General features: G+C 38.8%; 1 protein-coding gene across 3 annotated transcripts in view; it reads right to left on the bottom strand.

Annotated features, from left to right (window-relative positions):
- The window catches only part of RSU1 (Ras suppressor protein 1), a 244,137-nt gene that overhangs the window by 61,782 nt on the left and 159,137 nt on the right, over positions 1–23,218 (bottom strand). Inside the window, exon 9 of one of the 3 annotated variants that reach the window (XM_027776246.1) lies at positions 8,140–8,279. The exons of 1 other annotated variant lie outside the window; for it this stretch is intronic. In XM_027776246.1, coding sequence (XP_027632047.1) covers positions 8,165–8,279 — 115 coding nt within the window. In that variant the 3' untranslated portion in view covers positions 8,140–8,164. Of the gene's footprint in view, positions 1–8,139; positions 8,280–13,529; positions 13,639–23,218 lie in introns of those variants that run through there. One more of the 3 variants, XM_027776247.1, reaches the window with a different exon arrangement.

Here is a 23,218-nt window from a genome sequence, read left to right as displayed (position 1 = left end):
GAAGCATCAATGTAGCTTTAACTTAAAAAGGTTTTTACTCTAATTTATTAACAAGCAAGGTGAATACCCTACCGAAATGCAGATTAGAAGTAGCCCTTGTGAATCAGGAAGACACACATTGAGCATGTGTGAAAACTGAGAATTAAATTACTCTCCTTCTCTGAGATATGCATCTTATTTCTTCAGGATCCAAAAAACTGGGATAACGTATGTATTCAAATCAATTAACAAAATTCAAAAGGAAAACCACATTCAAAGAACAGAATCTTATCAGTGTTTAGGAAAGAAATATCAGGCCTGAAAGAATCCAAGACATAGTTCTATAAACTCTAAGAGGTACTTAAAAGCAGAGTTACTAAAAAAAGATAAAACCCAAAATTTTAACTATGCTATAAGCAAGAGGTACACACACACACACACACACACACACACACACCATCACCACCAAAAACAACAAATAAAACCAACTCAAATGCCTTGCCCAGGCTATCCTGAGAATGAGGATGGGGCAAATGCCAAAACAGAATTATCACCTCCCATTTTCCTCTTAAGCTCTTTACAAGCAAGTGATTTTTCGAGGGGATAGAAAAATAATTGAATTTTTAACTGAGTTCCATATAAAAAAGTCTCTGCAGAAAAAAAACCCCACAACTATCTTTACATATTATTAATGGGTGATTAATGTTCCAAATGTACTGGAAATAACTCCTTTAATCTTGTTGAAATAAAATTTTATAAGAAACACAAAAAGATTTCATTTTGGGGGAAAAAAAAAAACCAACAACAAATCCACTGATAACACAGTGATAAATTCCCAACTTCTCACTATCAAAAATGAGAACTTATTGAAAAAGCAAAACATTTTCTGCCACTCCTTCCTTCAATTCTATTCCCTCCAAAGGAAGATTTAGAAGTAGGCACTTCTCATCACTGAGAAACACAGCTGTAGAGCACTTTGTAAAATTACACATATACAATTATATCATAACTTTCGACAATAATTAATTCACTCTTTGCCTCAGGCTCAACATGTAAGAATGAGTAACGCTAATACGAAACTAAATTAAAACATGCAGGCATGCCCATTCGGTAAGAGCAGAGACCATCTCTTTAGCTCACTGTGGTTATTTTTTAAACTCCCTATATGTGCCGGCACATCAAAAGGTTGAAAGGGAAAAAGGAGGCTCATGTGGTCTCATTAATCACCTTTCTGTTAAACAGAAGTTTCAATGAAGACAGCAACACTGTTAAGCACCTTTTGAACAGCATTTTGCATCCTACTCCAAATGGTGCTGTAATGTCCACTTTTATCAAACATGCCACTTAGTAGGTCTTCCTCAGACGTTCACTGGTCTCGATGAAGATGATAAACGTTTTGCTTTTGTTTTTTAATGTTTGCCATGCACTTGCCAGAGAGAGATAAGAGAGAAAGAGAACGTATACAGCAATGGGGTGGGGCCGCACCACGTCCCTTCTCCATTTGTCCATCCCATCAGGATTTTGGGCGCACACACATGAGCGACTGCCGTGGTTCTGGAGCTGCCTGGGCTAGGATTTGAACTACACAGTGGGCCATGTGGGATATAGAGCTCTTCACCACCAGGCAATGCGGCCAGCATTGAAAACAGACTCTTACAGGAAGAAAGGCAAAGAAAAAAAAAAAGAGGCACAATGGCAAGAACTGTTTCTAAATTAACAAACTGGAAGTTCACAGCAATGGAGTGGCCTGAAAAACTTTTTTATGTTTCAATCTAAAAAAGAGAAAGCAGGGACTTTTTCCATGATATATATTTCATTCATGTATTTAATATTTATAACCGCCACAGACAATTTACGAACAAAAATGTGGACTATAGAATTTGTTTAGATTTGATTTACTAGAATCATCTTTATTAGATAAATTAATTTTTTATTATCACATATCTAAGATGATCTGCACATGAATTTTTACTATGGAACAGTTTAAAAATTTACACGCTCTATGCGTCCAAGTTTTTACTACTGAGCTATCATGTTTCTTTTTATGTATTTATAAAACTTATTTTTCAAGCTTATGTCAAACAAGGCATACATGACTGAATCAATGATCTGAAGTAACCTCTCTATTCTCTTCTTTCTAGGTTAAAAGGTATTCTGTGCTTAATAATGAAACATATTCATTCATTTATTTTGCCAACCTTTCATCTAAAATTTATTTGAGAAACAACCAGTTCGAATTTACATTATGTGAAGGAAAAATGCCAAATGCTCATCCTTCAAGATTTTAGTTTTTACCTTACTTTAGCAAAAGCAGATAAATTCTCAGTGTCACTGCTGCTGAGCTTCCCTGCTATTTTTATTTTCTACTGACAGAATATTCAAAGCTGACAAATGTTGTAGAACAGACATAGTTATTAAAAGCTTCAATTTACAGGAAATAGTGACAGTTTGCTTTTGTTGCTCATAAAGCAAAATCGAAGAGGTATAAATATGCAGGGAAAGGTAGAACAAACATGCTTTAGATACTTTTTAAAAACATTCTAATAAGTAAAGCATTACTCCAAAGGTATGAGTTTAGGTATTGATTCAAAGAATAAAATATTGAATGGTGGCTGACAACTCTCAATACTACTTTAAAAGTTTTCTTTATGGATATCGTTTACATGTAAGAAAAACTTCAACAAATAATAATTGACTTAAAAATACAGGTAAGTTTTGGAACTAATCAAAGATTGTGAGTTTGCCAAGAGGGCATAAATAAATAAACAAACAAACTAAATAAAGCAAAGTAAAATATTTTCGAAGCAGACTTCTGAAAAGTAGTTGATTTGCTGTTAGGATGAATTTCCTAAAATTGACAATAACTCAGACTGGTACTATGCATTAAATTCGGGGGAAGAAAAAAAGCATTTATGCACACAAAAACTATGTAAATTTTGGGGGTGGCGGGAGTCAGATAATATAAGAAAAATTTTAGGGACAATACTTGAAACACTGCTTAAATGGAATCCTGAAGATCCTTCAATGATCTCTTTGAAAGCTGCCTCACAGTGGTGCTAAACTATAAAATATATTGTCAGCACCAGACAGAAATGGTAGGAGAGACATTAGGGGGAAAAAAGGGGGAAAAAAAATCACAATAAAAAAAGAAAGCAACCTCTGCCTATTCAAAAAAACGTTATCATTAAAAAGGGCTAATTCAGAAAGCCTATTTTGAAGCTTCTGGAAAGACACTGATAACACAAAGAGGTAATTCAGTCTTCCCTAGGGCAAGAAAACGTGAGAATATGGAGAAATGAGCCATTCCCAAATATGGGCAAATTTTTGCAAACTTTCTGGGATGGCAGGAATATTCTATACCTTATCTGGAGTGTTAGTTATAAGAATGAATGTTCAAAAGTTCATGGGGTGGGGGAGAGGGCAGCAGGTGGCGTGGTGGCTAAGGTATTGGATTCCCACATGGTTGACAGCAGTTCCAGTCCCAGACCCTGGCATGAAACACACCAGATGCTTGCGCATGGGTGTCCAAAATCTCAGGAGGAGAATGGAGGAAAAGGGATTGCAGTGTGGCCATTCCCCCTAGGGTGATTTCTCACTTTCCCTCTTTCTATCTCTGGTGAGCACACATTTCCTACACACAAAAAAAAAAACTAAAAAAAAATGTTCATGGGGTCGGCATGTGACCAGGGTATTCGAGGAGGTCTCCAGATGCAAATCTTGAACCCTCCATTGTAGGTCATCCTGGCAGAGAATCTTGTTTTAACACTGACCTAAGGCCCATCTCTGTTACCTACCCTTTTTTTGAAGGTTTTTGCCATAGGGTATATGCACTCACTATGCAACAATCCCTCCTCCTCCTGGGATCTTGAACACGCACGCATACACACACCCAGCATGATTTCCAAGCCACCGGGCCTGGGACTCTAACAGCAGTTAGCCATGTGGGAGTCTAGCACCTTAACCATCATACCACCTACTCCCCCTCACCCTTACTTACTCTTTTTTTTTATTTAATTTTTTTTAAGAGGTTTTTGCTATAGGACGCGTGCGCTCACCAGACAGAGAGAGACAGAGAGATAGAAAGCGAGAAATCCCCCCCCCAGGGGGGATGGCCACGCGGCAATCCCTTCTCCTCCATTCTCCTCTCAGGATCCTGGGCACGCACGCACACGCGCCTGGCGTGCGTTCTAAGCCACCGGGTCCGGGACGTGAACCGCAGTCGACAACATGGGGTCCAGCGACATAGCCATTACGCTAACTGCTGGTCCCAACCCTTACTCTTTTTTTTTATTTAATTTTTTTTAAGAGGTTTTTGCTATAGGACGCGTGCGCTCACCAGACAGAGAGAGACAGAGAGACAGAAAGCGAGAAATCACCCCCCCAGGGGGGATGGCCACACGGCAATCCCTTCTCCTCCATTCTCCTCTCAGGATCCTGGGCACGCACGCACACGCGCCTGGCGTGCGTTCTAAGCCACCGGGTCCGGGACGTGAACCGCAGTCGACAACATGGGGTCCAGCGACATAGCCATTACGCCAACTGCTGGTCCCCCAACCCTTACTTACTCTTAACAAGCAAGCTTTTCAATGATTGACAGTAGGCTGTTCCCAATATCACCATTTTAGAGTTGATGAAAAACACAAGATAGTTCAGTGATGTGCCTAAGGATACACAGTAAGACAAGAGCTAGGTTATAAATAGATCTCTAAGACTCCTACACATAATTCTTCTCACAAAACAATACTCTGTATGTTGTGTGTGTGTGTGTAAAGCATAAAAATAAAAGCCAGCATAAGCTTTGTGCAGTAGTAACGTGGCTTTCCTTTCTCGCCCCCACACAGGATGGATGTGTATAAATATGCAGAAATGTGCTTAACTTGGTGCATGAGCTCAAACAATGAAGTTTTTCCCCCTCAGAGGACATCTGCACTTGCTGTAGAGAGAGACATAGAGGAAAAAAGAGTGGGAAAGTGAGAAAGCAGCCCCCGCCCCCATTGAGAATGATCATGCTGCAAATCCTTCTCTGCCATTTCTCCTTCCTTGCCTGGTGTGTTTCTCAAACCTCCAAGTCCAGGACTTGAACAGCACAGTCAGCCATGCGGGATCCAGCCTCCTTAACCACCAAACCACTGACTGGCCTTAAATATGTTTTTTTTCCTTAAATGTTCATTCATTCCTTGGTTTAAAAATCTGCAACAAATACTACCTGGGTCTGAAAATATATACTCTATGTTTAGAGAATAAAGGGCTCTTTGACTTCAAATAGTGAGTATAGTTTTATTATCTCAGAATATGATTTCTATTATGATTTAATCAAAGCTCACTGTACTTGAATTTAGAAGAGCAGGAAGAAGACAGTATCAGATAAGGCTGCATTCGAGTGGATTAAAAATTAAGAATTGAAAATCTGAATAAAATCATGTATGGGGGTCGTACTTGGTAAGAGATTTCATCAAATCCCTTGTGACACCATTGCTAATGGACGCCTTGGCTGATCCTGAAAGTGTACTCACATTTAGACTCCCTAGATTCCTGAACACAGTACTTAAGATTCTAAATTAATAATGCCTTTGTTTCCACACACTTTCCCATAACTCCAAATGCCTAGAGTAAATGGTCAGTGTGACCCTGAAACAGTTTATTTGACTCACTGTGCTTACTCTTAACTTGACAAAATTAAAACAAAAAGAAATAAACATAATTAAGGAAATCACTTAGTGTAGATTTTATAATCACAACCATTGGCATGGCTCTCCTTCATCCTTTCCTTCCTACAGCAAGACATGAGAGAAATGCATTTTGTATTAGTGAGTGAACTGTTCAAAATGCAGTCTAATACTTAATCAGTCAATGGCTATTGGAGGCTATAATACAGGTGTGAATTCCATTTCAACTCAGTTGTGACATTCCTTAAATTTTTCTCTCAATTGAAATTTGCATCTTTTTCTACAATGAGAAATAGAAGGCAAGACTGGATGAAGGGACTCCCTGAGCACAATGGGCATCCACACATATGCCTGTGGTACAGACCAGCTGAGATGGGAGGTGAATCACGGCATGACAACCTGTTAAGGATGCCTGTATCTCTAGTTTTTTGTGTGTTCACTTGTTTGTTGGTTTGTTTTGTTTTTCTCATGGAACAAATAGATAAATAAATTTAAAACGATTAATAAAGGCAAAACCATCTCTAGTATACAATAATTAAAAAAATAGACATGAGATTTTTTAGTGTGTAAGCATGACTCTGGTACTCAGACAGACCTGGGTTCCAAAGCTGGGTTTGTCACTCAGTAGTTGCATTAATGAGGGCAAAGAACTTAATGGAAGTCTCAGTTTGCTGACCTGTGAAGTAGAAGTGATCTGTTTCCTATCTATGCAGAAATTTGAATAAAGCTTACCAGAGTATGTGGCATACGACAAATGTTCAACACTTACATAATTATGTCATGTATATAAATACATATATATGTTGTGGACAGAAGTCTGACTACTTTTCCTATTTTTCCAAAATCTTTTCCAAAAGGGACTGGGGAAGTCATGCCCACAAATATTAACAGACCATTTATTTTCTATGAACAGGATTCTTCCTACCTCTTGTCCCTGGCATAGTATCTTTGAGATGTATATTTCAACCAATTACAGTGTGTTCTTTTGCTTATTTCTTCCCAAGACACAGAACTTCCCTTTCCTTAAGATGTAGATTAAGCCTTTCTTTTAACTAATCTCTTCCCAAGACACAGATCTTCCTTTCCAATCACCAACCTAGAAATTGTGGAACCCACCTATAACCTACAACCCTCACCCCCTTCTACCTGTCCCGCCTTTTTGGGCCAGACCAACGGGAAATTTTCTAACTAAATGTTGTCTGTCAATCTCAAAAGCAAATAAAAGGAACCTCTGTACATGATCACCCCGAGAAAAAAGGCATGTATGCCTCTTCTCCGGCCTAGGTCACACAGTTGGCTTGGAAATAAACCGCATTAATTATTAATTATTAATTTTACAGTTGGTTATATTTTTCCGTCGACAATGTATATGCAATGATGCATATATGCTAACAACTCTATAATAATTATATTGACTATTGCTGGGATAAAAACACAAGCAGCATGAGGTTCCTTTTCCTTTAACATTTTTTAAAAATTTTATTTGTTTTTTTATTTGCTATAGGGTGTGTGTGTGTGTGTATGTGTGTGTATGTGCTCACCAGAGACAGAGACACAGAGAGGGAGGAAAAGTGGTAAGGTGACATAATAGCTGAACCACTAGCTGGCCCTCCTCAACTTTTTTTAAGTATGAAAGTTTGTTTGGGTATTTATATGTTGTGACCAAAAATAATAAATTATTAAAATTTACATGCTCTAGATAAAAATAAAATAAACTGCAATAATAAATTAGAGAAAAATTACAAATTCCTGGAAAACACAGAGAACAAAACCCACACCTATCCTACCACTTGGGAAAACTACTACTAAAATGCAAAGCATATCTTTCAAAGCTTTTTTCCTAAACAAATTAGCATTTTAGTATGGTTAGTAAAATTTGCTTTTAAATGTATAGTATGAGGGGCTGGCAGCTGGCATGGTAGGTGGGCTACTGTACTCTCAGATGGCTGACTGTGGTTCAGGTCCCAGATCTGGCAGCTTGCTTTCTCTCTCTCTCTTTCTGTCTCCCTCTGGTCAAATTAATAATAATAATAACTGATAAAGTTAAATAAATAATTCTTTTTTTTTTTGGAGAGGTTTTTCACTATAGGGCGCGTGCGCTCGCCAGACAAAGAGTGACACAGAGACAGAAAGCGAGAAATCACCCCCCAGGGGGGATGGTCATGCCACAATCCCTTCTCCTCCATTCTCCTCTCGGGATCTTGGGCACGCATGCACACGCACCCGGCGTGAGTTTTAAGCCACCGGGTCCGGGACGCGAACCCCGAACCGCGGTCGACTACGTGGGAGTCCAGTGACATAGCCATTACGCTAACTGCTGATTCCCAATAAATAATTCTTTAAATAAGTAAATAAATTTATAACATGTTATAAAAATCCCCAAGGTTTTGAAACAGTCTTCCATGATACAGCTTTAATGGATACATAGTTTTAGATTATATTCCTGCATCAGTACTGTTTTACCTAATCATGTACAATAGGGCATTCTGTCCTTTTCAATTGGTGCTATTACAATGGTGTTAAATTTTTGTTTGTTTGCTTGTTAAAAAGATTACCTCATGTAGAAAATAAAGGCATATCGGCTGAAGAATTCCATTTTCTTTCAAGGTGTCAGCCAGTAGCTGCAGAGAGGGACTGTATAAAATCCATCCATTTAAACATGTGATTTTTAGGTAGCTTCAGAATTCCTTTCATCATGCATTCTTGACCAATCAAGAGCACAAAACCACATGCACAATCTCGAATTAACAGAGGAAAAGACGTTAGAACTTAACTACGAAACAGAATTGGCTTATACCACACTTACACACACACACACACACACACACACACACACTCACACATAATGTAACACAAAAAGGAAAGTGGCTTTAACAAAAGTCAGACATTTTACTCAGTTTTATAGTAAATATAAATATTTGCAAAAATTTAATTAAAAATTATTTTTAATACTATTTAACAAAATTAGTCATTAACAGAAACAAAACCAAAGGCAGTGTAGAACCTCTCCATGTTTACTGTATCTTACAAATAGAAGACCCAGACACATAATCATTTCAAGGAAAAAAAAAAAACTGCTCTCTGTAAATCCTGGAAATATGCAAATATGATACAGCTTTATGCTTAGAAAACTGGTTCTTTATTCCGCAGAGATTTTTCTGTCAGTGTAACAAGCTGAAAACAAAATATGAATGACAAGTGCACATACTTAGCTGATGGAGAACACAGAGTCCTATGGTAACCACATTAATCTCTTATAGAGGTGATGTGACTTCCAGGCAGAAATATTGATTCAGACCTAGCGTACTGCCAAAAGTTTGACAAGGATTCAAATGCAAGCTGGGAAATTTCTCCCCAAAATGGTAACTATAAAACTTCTTTTAGATTTCCCGGCTAATTAGGTAGTTTACTTGATTATCCTGGGTTGTCAGGAAAGTCATGATGCATTTTTGCATAAAAAACATAGAAAAATATTATCATGACTTTCCCAACAACCTAATAGCTTAGTTCAAGTATTAAGAATTGTAAATAAACAGGGATTAGCAGATGGCATAATGGTTATGTTGTTGGACTCCTACATAGTCATCTGTGGTTCGAGTCCTGGACCCAGTGGCTTGAAACTCACATTGGGTCTGTGTGTAGCCATGCCCAAAATCCTGAGAGAAGAATAGAGGAGGACTGCAGTGTGACCATCCCCCCTGGGGTGTAATTTCACTCTGTCTCTCTGTCTTTCCAGCAAGTACCCACGCCCTATAGCAACAATCTCTATTAAAAAAAAAGATGAAAAGAAAAAAAAAAGTTTAAAATAAACAGACTGCTGGGTACTAAGAATATGTATACATATACCCCACTAGATATGACAAGTTATTTGGAAACTAAGAATTTAAAGAAACCAGACTACGTGGACAGTGTAGTTATTCTAGGTTATTTTTTCAGTTTTGGGTGGTTTTCTTTTTTTTTTTTTTTTTTTGAGAGGTTTTCGCTATAGGGTGCGTGCGCTCGCCAGACAGACAGAGAGAGAGACATAGAGACAGAAAGCGCGAAATCACCCCCCAGAGGGGATGGGCACGCCACAATCCCCTCTCCTCCATTCTCCTCTCGGGATCTTGGGCATGCACGCACACGCGCCCGGCGTGAGTTTTAAGCCACCGGGTCCAGGACGCGAACCGCGGTCGACTATGTGGGAGTCCAGCAACATAGCCATTACGCTAACTGCTGGTTCCCAGTTTTGGGTGGTTTACTTTCTTTTTTATTTTCTCATTTCTTGATATTAGTCTGACATCTTTATCATACCCAATAAAAAGAACATTTCTGGGCTAGTTTTTATTCCTCTGGGATAGACTTTCGTGTGTGTTTACATGAATGGAGAGTTAGGAACTCTTCATTTTTCCCTTTTCAACTGCCCCAGAGTTTATTCCCCTAGACAGCTTTATACCCATGATCACCCAGGTCTGAAATCCATTCCCACTGCTTCATAACTAAATCTCCTAGGGGCATCTTCTACTGGATAATCGGGTTTTGTGGCGTGATTTTTCTTCCTCTCAAGCACTAGGAGTTTTAGTGGTTTATATCTTTTTCCTTATTTCAATCGTAGTTTATTGTGTGTTTTAATTTTTCATTATGTACATCACTTTGTCAAGTTCAGTTACACTAGAAATTAAAGCACAATATATTCCAGAGGACAATTTCTTAAAGATCTCTACTAAATCTAATTTCGAGGGTGGAGATGAAACAACAAAAAACAGGTGTCCTTTGGTTTGTGGTGGATTTTTCTCCACGGGGATATCTTTTCCCATGAACATATAAAACAGATATCTTTACTAATATTCAAAGATTTTTATTTATTTATTTTTTTTTGAGAGATTTTTTTTCACTATAGGGTGCGTGCGCTAGCCAGACAGACAGAGACAGAAAGCGAGAAATCACTCCCCAGGGGGGATGGTCACGCCACAATCCCTTCTCCTCCATTCTCCTCTTGGGATCTTGGGCACGCACGCACACGCGCCCGGCATGAGTTTTAAGCCACCAGGTCCGGGACGTGAACCGCAGTCGACTACGTGGGAGTCCAGCGACAGCCATTACGCTAACTGCTGGTTCCCTCCAATATTCAAAGTTTGACCAGAGAATAATTTGCTTTGAAAAATAATTTGGTGATTGTTAAGAAAAGAGGGTCCAGCAGGTGGCATGGTGGTTAAGGCACTGGATCCCACATGTCTGACTCCATAGCAGTTTGAGGTTGAAAAACATGCTGGGCACTGTGTGTGCCCATAATCCTGAGAGGAGAAGAAATTATGGCATGGCCATTCCCGCTAAAGGGGATGAGTTCTCATTCTCCCCACTCCCCCTCTCTGTGTTTCTCATTGATGAAGGCATATGCCCTATAGCAAAAATCTAATTAAAACAAAAAAAAAGGGGGGGGGGAGACAAATAGAATAACTAAAATGTTTATAATCATCTCTGGTGTATGACACAGCCCAGAGAAATGAGACTGTACTTGTCTGTCTGTGTCTAGGCCCTTGAACAAAATGAGATTATTGAGAACATGAGAGTTCTTGTGGCCCCAGGTATTTCCCCCACTAGTATTGTTCCAAATTTTAATTTCACCAATATGGCACATATAAAATGTCATCATTATGATTTTAATTTGTAGTTTTTGATTACTCATAAGGTGGATACTTTTTTACGCATACGAGTCATTCATTTTGTTTTCTTTGAGACCTTTGTTCTTACCTTTTATTAACTTTTATTTATTTATTTTAGATACTAATACACTGCTAGCAATATGTGTGTCATACCACTTGTCCCTGTTGTGGCCTATCTTTTCAATTTACTGATGGTATGGTTTGATAAAGAGAATATTTTTACTTATTAACCTTTCATTTACAACTTGTGTTTCTGTATGTTGGGGTAAAAAAAATTTTCCTCATCCTTAGATCATAAAGATGGTCACTCTTGGAGCTGGCAGGTGGCGTGGCGGTTGAAAACACTGAACTTCCACATGGTTATCTGTGGTTCAAGTCCTGGACTTGGTGGCTTGCTTTCCCTTTCTCTCTATTTCTCTGTCCCTCTCTGGTAAAATATAAATAAATAAATAAATAAATACATAAATAAATAAATAAATAAATAAAGTTAAATTAAAAAAAAAAAAAAGACAGTAACTCCTTTTTTTTTTTGAAAGTTCTACTTTTATTTTAAAACTTCTGCTCACAACTTAAACATTCAAATGTTTAATGTTCCCAGAACTGATGTTTTCATGTATGTCACGATCTAGTTTGTCTCTCCACAGGTACAGTCTGACAACTGCACCATTTATTGAACAGTGTATATACACTCTCCCCATTTCTCTGCAGGACTCATTCTATCCCTTACACAAATGCACGGAATTGTGTATGAGTTTCTATCCTAGTCTATTGGTCTCTTTGTCTATACCTACACTATCACCCTAAAATAACACTGCCTTAATTATGATAGCTTTGTATGTGAGAATACTTCAAAAAGTTCATGGACAATAAAATTAAAATACAAATTTATTTTGGTACAAAAAATTTAAATCCATCCACAGTTTTTGACATAATAGACATTTCCACGAATGTTTTGGCGATCTCTCATAGATCTTAGCATCTATAAGGCGAGATATCCCATTTCTCCTACTCTAGTTCTTCCTCAGGAAATTCTTGGTTACTTATTATTTTTCTAAAGAATTTTCTATTTAATTTCATTTAGTAGTAGTAGTAATATTTTTAAATTTGCTATAGAGCACATGCACTCACCTGGAAGAAAGAGAAAAGTGAGAAAGAAAACCACCAGGTCTATGACTCAAATCACAGTTGGCCGTGTAGCAGTCCAATGCTTCAACTACACCACCACCTGCTAACCCTGATCTAGATTATTTTTGACCCATAGTCCTTCCAAGCACTAGCTTGTTAATTTGAATGGTCTTTTCTCTCTGGTTCTTTTTCATGCTTCCTCTTTTGTCTTTGATGTGCTATAGTTTCACCATAATGTATCTACATATGTATTTACTTTTATTTTATTTTATTTTATTTTATTTTATTTTATTTTATTTTGGAGAGGTTTTCGCTATAGGGTGCGTGCGCTCGCCAGAAAGACAGAGAGAGACAGAGAGATGGAAAGCGAGAAATCACCCCCCAGAGGGGATGGCCATGCCGCAATCCCTTCTCCTCCATTCTCCTCTCGAGGTCTTGAGCACACACGCACATGCGCCTGGCGTGAGTTTAAGTCGCCGGGTCCAGGACTTGAACTGTGGTCAACTACGTGGGAGTCCAGCGACATAGCCATTATGCTAACTGCTGGTCCCCCATATATGTATTTATTGACACTACTGGGTATACAATGAATCTCCTGTATGAAAGGATTCCAGTCTTTCAACATTCACAAATGATGTCTGTCTTTACCCCTTAAACAAATTGCCTATTATTGGGAAATAATTCTTTGTGAGACTCACTGAGCCTAGGCATTGGCAGTTTTAGCTCTGGAATCACATTTTGAGGATGTTTGGAAGATAGAGATGGCTTCCCTCTGAATAGTGGGAAGATCTGTTGACTGTCTAAGACACTGAGTCACTGGAAAAGTCATGACGCAGTTTTGCATGGAAAAATAAGCATGACTTTTTGGAAAACCCAATCAAGGTAATATGATGTTTTCCTCTAGGGTAAAGCACTTCTTTGCTCAGGTGTATTTGGACATGAGCCAAACACCATGCATGACTATGGTCACTGGCTATTCTGCATCACCCCTCCCCCCCAGGGGACTTGGGGTGCAGAGGGTACTGACTTGAACATAAAGCTCACACTGCTTGTTGTACTGGAAGGAAGACAGTCCTTTGCATCTGATTCAGGAATGTCAACTCTTCAAACAACATCCATGAGGCTGTGGAAATTAATTTATGGTACGCCCTCTTGTCTTCAGTTTTGCTTTCTGTGGTTTCAGTGAGCTGCGGTCAATCACATTTGAAACTAAGAACAGTAAGCTACTGAGAAAGAAAAAGAAACATCACATTCACATACTTCTATTAATATTTTGGTATATTGTTATAATTGTCCCATCTTATTAGGCATTGCAAGTCCCTTACTGTACCTAATTCATAAGTTAAACTTGACCATAGGTTCATTTGTATAGGAAAAGACTACATGGGAGTTCAGCGACATAGCTATTATGCTAACTGCTGGTCCCTGGATAAAATTTTCTTGATCTTCCAGTCCATTCATTCTCTCTTCAGCTGTGTATAATCCTCTGTGTAACCTATCAACTGAGTTTTTAACTGCAATGACAGTATATTTCATTTATTGTGATTCTATTTTTTTTTTTTAATTTCTGGTTGTTTTTCATAGTTTTTTATTCCATGTTCAATGTTTTCCTTTATTTATTTCTCATGTGTTTTTCCATATTCAGTAGTCAGCTTCCCAGTGTCATAAAGCACAGGGGATCTAAATCTGTGGCTTACAGTTTCTGCTCAGTCTTGCGAATTCTGGATTATGTCATGTCCCTGTTTGGTACTTACTAGGTTGCTTTGTTGAGTGTGTGAAAAAAACTTCTTTTTTTTTTCAGTAACTTCATATGGGTTGAATTTGTAGGAATTCTAAGGGCACTGGATTGTGAACGCTTTCCTTCAAAGATAATTCATTCTTATCTCTACCAGGTGCCTGAGGGTTTCGCCAGCATGTTGTCTCCGTTTCCAAGGGGAGGGTTTCCATGAGACCCGCAAGAAACATAAATGTATACCTCAGACCCATCAGGCTAATAGTTGCAAATAGTTTGTGGAAAAGATGACTATGAAGATTACTATTTTCACTTCACATAGCACAACAGCAAAAACAGTTATCTTTCCTCATCTGTTCCCTTGCTTGACCAGCTGACTTTCTTTCCAGCTCTGAGCCCCTCTGAATGTTCTAGCTTTGTAAAAGTGTTTCCTGTTGGGCCTTCCAACCCCACCCAGGTCCCAGCCTAGGTCTAAGTTCCTTACATGGCACTGTTCCTGCGGCAGTCCTGGTCTCCTTCACACACCACTTCGGTTCCAAATTATCTGCTCTTTTTGCACATGAGGTGTTTCTCTTACTCTCTTACAAGTCTAGCAATACATTTATAAAGTACGTTTCTTTGACTTATCCCGCATCTAATCTTCCATGGTGAGAAAAGTTTCAGAATATCTAGTCCTCATAAACGATTGTTTCTCTGCTTTCTTTTTGGTAGACAAGCCCAAGAAGTGGGTACCTTTCCCTTTCTACAAGTATCTTTTTAAGATGATTATAATTTATTGCCCATACAAATGGGCAAAAGAGACTTCAAAATAATAGGTTTTCTATAAACAACAAAATTTAGATAAAAAGTCCTTTGTGCAACACAAATATAGTTGGTATAACCCAATACACTGATCAGACTGAGATTTTTTTTTTTTTCATAATCATTTTAGCTCCTGTACCCATGGAGCCTACAGGCCAAATGTCTCTATGAGAAACATGAGTGATATTTTTGAAAAATGAATTTCTGATTAATCAAATACCTAGACATCGTTGTGAACCAATATTTATTTGTTTGAGACATCATAAATTACTACTGAAAGAGAAGTTATGTCATATTTTTGCTAAATAGATAACTCAGATTCTTACAAATTCCACAGACACTTCTCTGTTTCCTTTTCCTAATAAAACCACACTGCTGTTTTTTTGACTGTCCTTTATACACACATCCTAACCTACTGTAACCCTTAACTGAGTCTTGAATATCTTAATTCTGACAAATTTTTAGTCAGAATTAAGAAGCTAGAAGTACAGCGTTAGAAGTGTATTTTTGGTGACCTGAAACACATTTCCTAAAAAATCAGAATACAGGAAAGAAGAACCAACAGACATAAATGGTGTTGAAGTTCTATTTTTGCTTACACCGAAGAAGCTTCCAAACTTTAATTAGTTAGACATTCTCTGACAGTTCATATGCTAATTCACATAGACTTATTTTAATAAAAACTTGGGCTATTTTTTTAAGATTAAAATTAAAATAATTAAAGAAGTCAAGAACGAGATGATATTATTCTGTTTAGTTAAAGGTAAGACTAAGTTTGACGATCAGTATTAGATGGTGGTATAACTGACCCACATGAGAAGGTTCTGGTTTGTGTCCACAGAGCTCCTTCGATACTCCAGGCATATGTGTGACCATGACCTGGAGGCTAAATCTTGGCATCAAGACCCTGTGAAGGATGCTGTCTTTTCCTCTCTTTCACTCTCTGTCTCTTCTGCTCATAGAAGAAAGAAATAAATAAGCTTTAAAAAAAGATGAAAATGGACTATAATCTATAGTAAGAAGTGAGCTGTGGTAATAAAAATAATTTTGGGAACATCTCTCAGCAATCCTTCGGGGGGAAAAACCCTCTAAGTTTGAAACGATGAGAGCAAATTTGCTCAGTATAAAAACAGAAAGGAACAGAAATAATGACGTACAGAAAAACCCATTCATGTGCCTCCGACAACTGCTGTCACTTCACGTTGCCTGGACACCTTTAAATATCTTCCAACCAGATCGGGAGGCGCCATGGCAGCCTGGCAGACACGGTTAGACACGCTCTGGAACATTTATTCATGATGGTCCATTCAAAGTCACCCTGCTCTAAACACAGGGCACCGCGTATTCATGTACACCGGGAAGAAGTCATTTGTAAAGCTCTGGCTCATTCTACCCCTTTTCATGCCCTCGGAGTGAGGAGAGGAGTCTTTATCTTGAATGATGAAGGGGCTGAAGCTACAGATGAATCACGAGCTGAGGTTCTAATTTGCTTATTTGGGTATGTACTTTTCTCAGTTGAAAGAGCTGCATCAAGGTTCTTTGAACATTTCCTCCTAATGCACTTGATAATGGGTTAAAAATATTCTTCAATTAAGCCTCCAAACTGCTCTGTGGAATAAGTCTAGGAACATTATCTCTCCCATTGTGAGGGGTAGGATGCTCCATGGGGTGGGAGGCCCCTCTGATAGCAAGAGAGGTCACATAAATAGCCACTCTGCCAAGGGGAACAACGACCGTGTTGTCAAAACGCAAAGGTCATCGGTGCACACGTGAAAATACAAAAGGAGTCCATGTGGCACACCTCGTGAATCAGTGTGATGACTGTCTTTTCACTTTCACCTCAAACACAAAACTGCAGCTGAGCCGGAAGGGGAGCTCCTAATCCCATGCTGGTAATGAGATGAAATCACTCCTCTTTTCAGATTCCCCTTTGGGGTGAGGCTGGCCCCAGAGCCAGGCACAGTTAGTACCTCTCAGAGAGAGAGTGCTCAGCAGTGTGGGGTGTTTTTTGGAGGTGATGGGTAAAGGGCCCTTTCAAAGAGCAGCTCAATTACCCTATGCGCCAGGAATTACAAAAGGGACTGGGGTTAAATATCCCTCCATGAACACTGTTTATGGTACCAACACTGACCTTTCCTTTATTGAGAATTTTATAGAACCCACTAAAATATACAGCTCAGGAGCATCTAATGTATCTCCTTTAACACATAACTCTGTTTTATAAGGAAGAAAGGCTTCATTTTAATTTTAGAAGTTTATGAGGTCTCGGGAGAAATTTTAGATGACTCTGCAGACACCCCCTCTCTGTTCCCCCACCCACAGCTATAGCTGTTGCCCACCGAGGGATTCAGAGAGAGCTGCTCACACCTACAGACAATGGTGTCATCTCTGGGGCAATCAGTCATTTTCTGCTTAACTCCTGGGTGTACACAAAGATATTTCTGGAGGGTTACCCAATGAAGAGGAGCAAGGAAGTGTTTTACACTGGCTAAGCAGTCATATACCTTCTCGGTTCCTAAAACAATCATCGCATCTAGGAGGAATTCAGTTTATGCTTCCCGTTGAGAAACCAGTGTCTGAAAACAGCCTAAACACAAACTAAACCCTAAGCCAGGAGACCTGGGTCAGAGCCAGCCTTCCTGCCTGGGTAATTCTGCAGAGACCACTTCACTCTGTGGAGATGCTCTTTCCACCTACACAAAGAGAGGTTCTGAAACTAATGCGTCACTGGAAAATTCATGACGTATTTTTCTATGTTTTGCTATGCAAAAATGCATCAATCACAGTGTTTCCCATGTCCCAGTAGATTATCTGAGGCTTCTTCAAACTCTATTATATTATGATTAATAGTCTAGTTTTAAAAAGTTGTACGTACTCTGCCTTCATAACATCATCTTCCAATGAAGTGTCTATGAACTGAGAGTTGTGTTACTGAAGATAAACATCTCTTTCCTATATATCCTAGCTAAAACCTTAGCTCACACTGTCTGTGGGATTATGTAATATATGATTATTATTATTATTAACACATACAGCATCTAATATTTATTAAATGCTTCTATGTGTCCAACCTAGTTCTAAGCGCTTTATCTGCATTTTCTATCTCAGATACTCTGCTAACCGAGAAGGTAGACATTATTCTTTAATTTTACAGATATGATAGTTGCTGCTCAAAAAGAAATTTATAAATGGTGAGCTCAGGTTATGAACTGAAAACAGTCAGAGTCCAGAATCTATCATATCAACCACATTGTTATATTGCTTGAGCCTACAAACACATTAAATACTCAACAGGTACTACCTAAAGTGAGCACAGTTCTCTACAAAATGCACTCGCACATCAGAAGCTTCTGCTGTTCTTCCACCAAAGAATTCATATCTTGTCCAAATTTTTAGACAACAAAAAATATACTTTTTTTTTTTCTTTTTTCCATAGGGCATGTGTGCTTGCTGGAGAAAGGCAGAGAGAGACAGTAAAAGGGAAAGTGAGAAATCCGCTCTCTCCCCACCAGGAAGGATGGCCATGCCACAATCCCTTCTCCTCGATTCTTCCTGGATTTGGGGCACACATGCACAAGCACCCAGCATGATTTTCAAGTCACCAGGTCAGGGACCTGAACCATGGTCAGCCAGATGGGAGTCCAGTGCCTTAAATGCTACATCTACTAGTCACAACAAAAATATTTTAACACCTAAATAGTATAGTTAGTAGCATTTCATACTGAACAAAGATTTTTGTCTGTAATTTATTCTATAAAGAAAAACTAGAATTTTCCATAGAGATAGACTACTAGTAAACCTTTGAAAAAGATCATATTAGGAAATGACAGAATGCGTAGTGAGATGCCAATACTGAAAATATCCCAGGGATCATTCTAAAATTTAGACAAATTTCTATTATAGTGTGATGATAAAATAGACAAGGTAATATATAAGGAATAAGAACTCAACAGTTCATCTAGGCAGCTATATACTTATGAATAATTTTAATAAATATGCAAAGCTGGTATTCTGCCACATAAAATAGCTAGTCAATTGTGAACCTGAAATGTATTTTTAGACTCTATTGTGTCCTTGAAATGAAGTAATTGTCACTTTCATACATACTACTATTTTTGATTCTAGGATATCTGCATTTTGTCTTGTGTTTTGATAAGATTAATTCGATCTCTTCACCATTTCATCTGTGACTATCTTGCAGATCAATGCCATAACTTGATTTTTATTCTATAGCTGGGTTCTGCATACTAGAATGCATTGCTGATTCCTTGCCAAATGCATCTCTATACCCAGTGATAACACAGCTGAACTAACTTCAAGGATATGACTTGAAATAATAAATCACATATGCATCACTCAAAATACACACAAGAGGACATGGAATGAATGTAGAAACACACACATCTAAAAGACTGAAGAATGGGTAAAGAAGCAAACGCTCCTCTCTCGCTGTAATCAAAGAAGGACAAAACAATGACACTCTCAAATGATGTATTGATTTGAAAATACTAACTTTAGACTTTCCTAATGGCCCTTGCTCAGAATGCTGGTTCAGAAAGTTATCTGTTAACTACTACTGGATCATAAAGACTCTGGGTCTGTCTTTGATCTCAAAGATAAAACTGACACTCACCAAGGAACACACTCAGACCTGAGCTGACTATATAGTTAAGAATCCGAAATCATCTCTGCAAAGTGATGCATTTTCTATGACTCGGTTTTTTTTTTTTTTTTTTAAGAGAGATTTTTGATAAAAGCATTTGTGCTCACTGGAGAGACGGAGACAGAGAGACAGAAAGTGAGATATCACCGCCTAGGCCATGCCAAAATCGCTTCTCCTCCATTCTCCTCTCAGGATATTGGGTGGGCACACCACCCACATGTACAGCTCGAGTTTTAAGCTACTGGGTCCGTGACCCATGTGAGTTTTAAGCCACTGGGTTCACAACTCGAATGGCAGTCAACTATGTGGGAGTCCAGCGACATAACCATTAGGCCACCTGCTGGTCCCATCTATGACTCACTCTTCTAATCATGTTCACTACTGAACACTTGGTTCAGATTCTGTCTTGTGGTCCTGAGTTACATTACCTCTAACCCCATTTATTAAAAGTATACACCATCAGTTATGGGTACTTGGCAAGTAATAAGGACTAGTGGTTGTGCTGAGCACATTATCTCATGTTATTCTCCAAACAATGCCATTAGTAAGATAGCATAATACAATTAGGATAAATAGTACTTGAAAGTATGCTATTATTAACATTATTTTACATATGGAAAAATACATTTAATGAGCCCGTTAAATGTCAGGCACGTAGGAGGCAAGCGAAAAAGATGAATCCAAAGATACGTGATGTGAGCCCTCCTGAAAGGTGAGTCTAATAGGAAAAAAATGTATAATCAAATAACTACACAAATAAACACAAACTTACAGGAGCGTAAGTGCTAAGAGCACTACGAGAAGTATGTGATAACAGACAACTGGTAGACTAGAACTGAGCTCCAAGTTTGCAGTGGCAATGTTTGGGTTTGAATGTTGGCTCTATCACGTAAGCACAGTAATCGTAATCCTGGAGAAGTTACTGAACCCCTCCCCCCCGTACCACAGTTTCTCCTTTTGTAAAATGGGAATAAGCAGCATCTATCTCACAGTGATGGTGATTAAATAACAGATGTTTAATAAACATCAGTTGTGGTGGTTGTCTGTAATTATGATTATCTGACCTTGATAAGTGTGTGGGTGGTGGTTAGGGGAGACTCCTCAGAGAAAGTGATAAATGACTTCGACTCTGTAAATCTGGGCAATGGGGAAAGAAGTGTACTGGGTAGAAGAAATGTTTCAGGCAGAGGTAACTGCACTTGAAAATGTACTTTAGGGATCAGCAGATAGCATAGAAGTTAATGCACTGGACTCCCACATGGCCAACCGTCGTTCAAGTCCTGAATCCAGCAGCTTGAAAATCAGGCCAGGCGAGTGTATGTGTATGCCCAAGATCCTGGGAGGAGAATGGAGGGGAAGAGATTGTGGTATGGCCATCCCCCAAGGAAATAATTTCTCATTTTCCCTCTCACCGTCTCTGTTTCTCTCTCAGCGAGCATATGTGCCCTAAGGCAGAAACCTCTTATTTAAAAAAAAAAAAAAAAGCTCTATGAACAAAATGTGGTATTAACTAGCTAGGTCATCACAGGCTATATAATCATTTGAGGATCCAATTATTTTTTTTTAAAATATTTTAAAGGAATTACTTTAACTTTATTTATTTATTTTAATTTGACCAGAGAGGGACAGAGTGAGTGAGCAAGTGAGAGAGAGAGAAAGAGAGAGGGAAAGTGAGAAAGCAAGCTGCTAAGTCCAGGATCTGAAGCACAGTTGGCCGTGTGGGAGGCCAGTACCCTTAACTACCATGCCACTTGCCAGCCCTTCAATTTTATCATCTGAAAAACCAAAGGAAATCAAATTATTTCTATGCTTTCATGATTTTTATAATTCTATAAAATTTGAACATAGGCCCAGCTATGGCAGCGTGCACTGGATGATGCTACTACTTGGCAAGCTGAAGCCACCTGAGAGGTCTGGGTGTGGTTCCCCATTCACGCTAAAATCCAGGTGTGGAGATATATGCCTGTAGTCCCTGCTACCTGGGAAGCTGAGGCAGAAAGGTCACAACATAGCAAGACCTATCTTTAAAAAAAAGGACATAATAAGAGAAGACATGTGAAACAGACCTTAACTAAACATGCTTCCCTCCCTATTTTTTTCCTTAGTTTTAAATGGGGCCCAAAATATCCTTAGATATAAGTTTTAAAAACATTCCTATTTTATCTCCTTTCTACTCCCCTTCCTCGGATCTCCCTCATTAACTTTCTTACAACTATAAATAAAAGGAGTCCCACTGCAGTGGCCTCGTTTCCGATCTTTGACGATGGTTTACCCTTTTCTAACTATGACGACGGTTTGCTGTTTTAGGAAGGCAATCCACCAGCATGACTCCAGACAGCCACATCCCATCAAAGAGCCTATTTGTACAAATATGGCTGGATACATGTTCACACTTACCAAACTGATTTAAGCATGTGTGTGTGTGTGTGTATGTGTAGACATAAAACACATTAATTCTCAGAGAAGCCATGGGCTTTTCCTTTTACATTCTTGTGTATTGCTTTCTGTAGGAGTGCAACTCTCACTCCTGCAACCTATAATCTACCAGAAACAGTGTTTGGAAATTTCTGTTGTCGAAGATGAATCTTTATACAAACTTCAGAACTCTGTAGAGTTGGTGCTCGCTGAGCTTTTTCTCAAAAGCCAGAGTTAGGGCAGGGCTATGCAGGATGTGCCCAGAGTCCTGTACTCCTTTATATGTTACAGAAGGGGAAGTGGATTCAGAGCATTTAAATAATATCCTCATGACAATGCGGCCATCCAGACACCCAGACTGTGAAGCTGTGAGTCACACCCAGGCCTGCCTCATTCTAAAAGGCTCATGTGATTTCTCTAGTAGTGTCTTCTTGAAATTTAACTATATCTTTTTCTTCTTTTTCTTTTTTTTTTAAGAGCTATACTTCTTTTTAAAACCATTTTTCATCACCACATTGCAATTTCCACAGCTGCTCCTCCTTCAGTATTTGGCTACTTACCCACCCAGGGAAAGCCAATGCCTTCTCAGACTATCAGAGAGAAGACTGCCCCTGCCTACAGTGATGCTATACCCACAAGCTACCGTTTCTTCATCTCCTCTTCGTTCTCGCTCACACACCCAAAGTAAGAGCAAAGCAGAAGTACCAGTATTAAGGAGCACCCAATGTGTGTCAGCTCACAGAATAACTGAGAGGTAGCCTATTACAAATGGCGTCCAGATCTATTTTTTAAATGATAAAACTAAGATAAACATAAAGCAGTTTCTACTCAAGCCTATGGAGTCCATGTCAATTTGGCTCTCTAAAGTCAACCAAGTGAATGTTTGCTTCCTATTGGTTATGCTGGAAACCAGCTAAAGAGATGAAATTTTGGTACATTTTATATTATACAAGAAAATAGAGGGGCTAGTGGATTGGGCCTGTTGTCTAAATGGAAAAGAAGCAAGAGTCTCTCAATGGTCACTGAGCTTGCTACATAATTGTACATGCTAAGTTCTCCTTTTCATTCTGTGGTAAGAACCAAAACACAGATGCTTAGTCTGGGATAAAAATTCCTCCACACAGCTGGCTGCATACGCAGGGACATGCACTGATGACCTGAGATCCTGCCTCTTCGAGGAGAAGAGTCCAGCAGT

The sequence above is a fragment of the Tupaia chinensis genome, unplaced genomic scaffold (assembly GCF_000334495.1).
Source record: "Tupaia chinensis unplaced genomic scaffold, TupChi_1.0 Scaffold000647_1, whole genome shotgun sequence".
NCBI lineage: Eukaryota > Metazoa > Chordata > Mammalia > Scandentia > Tupaiidae > Tupaia > Tupaia belangeri.
This window is presented reverse-complemented; position numbering and strand designations above follow the sequence as displayed.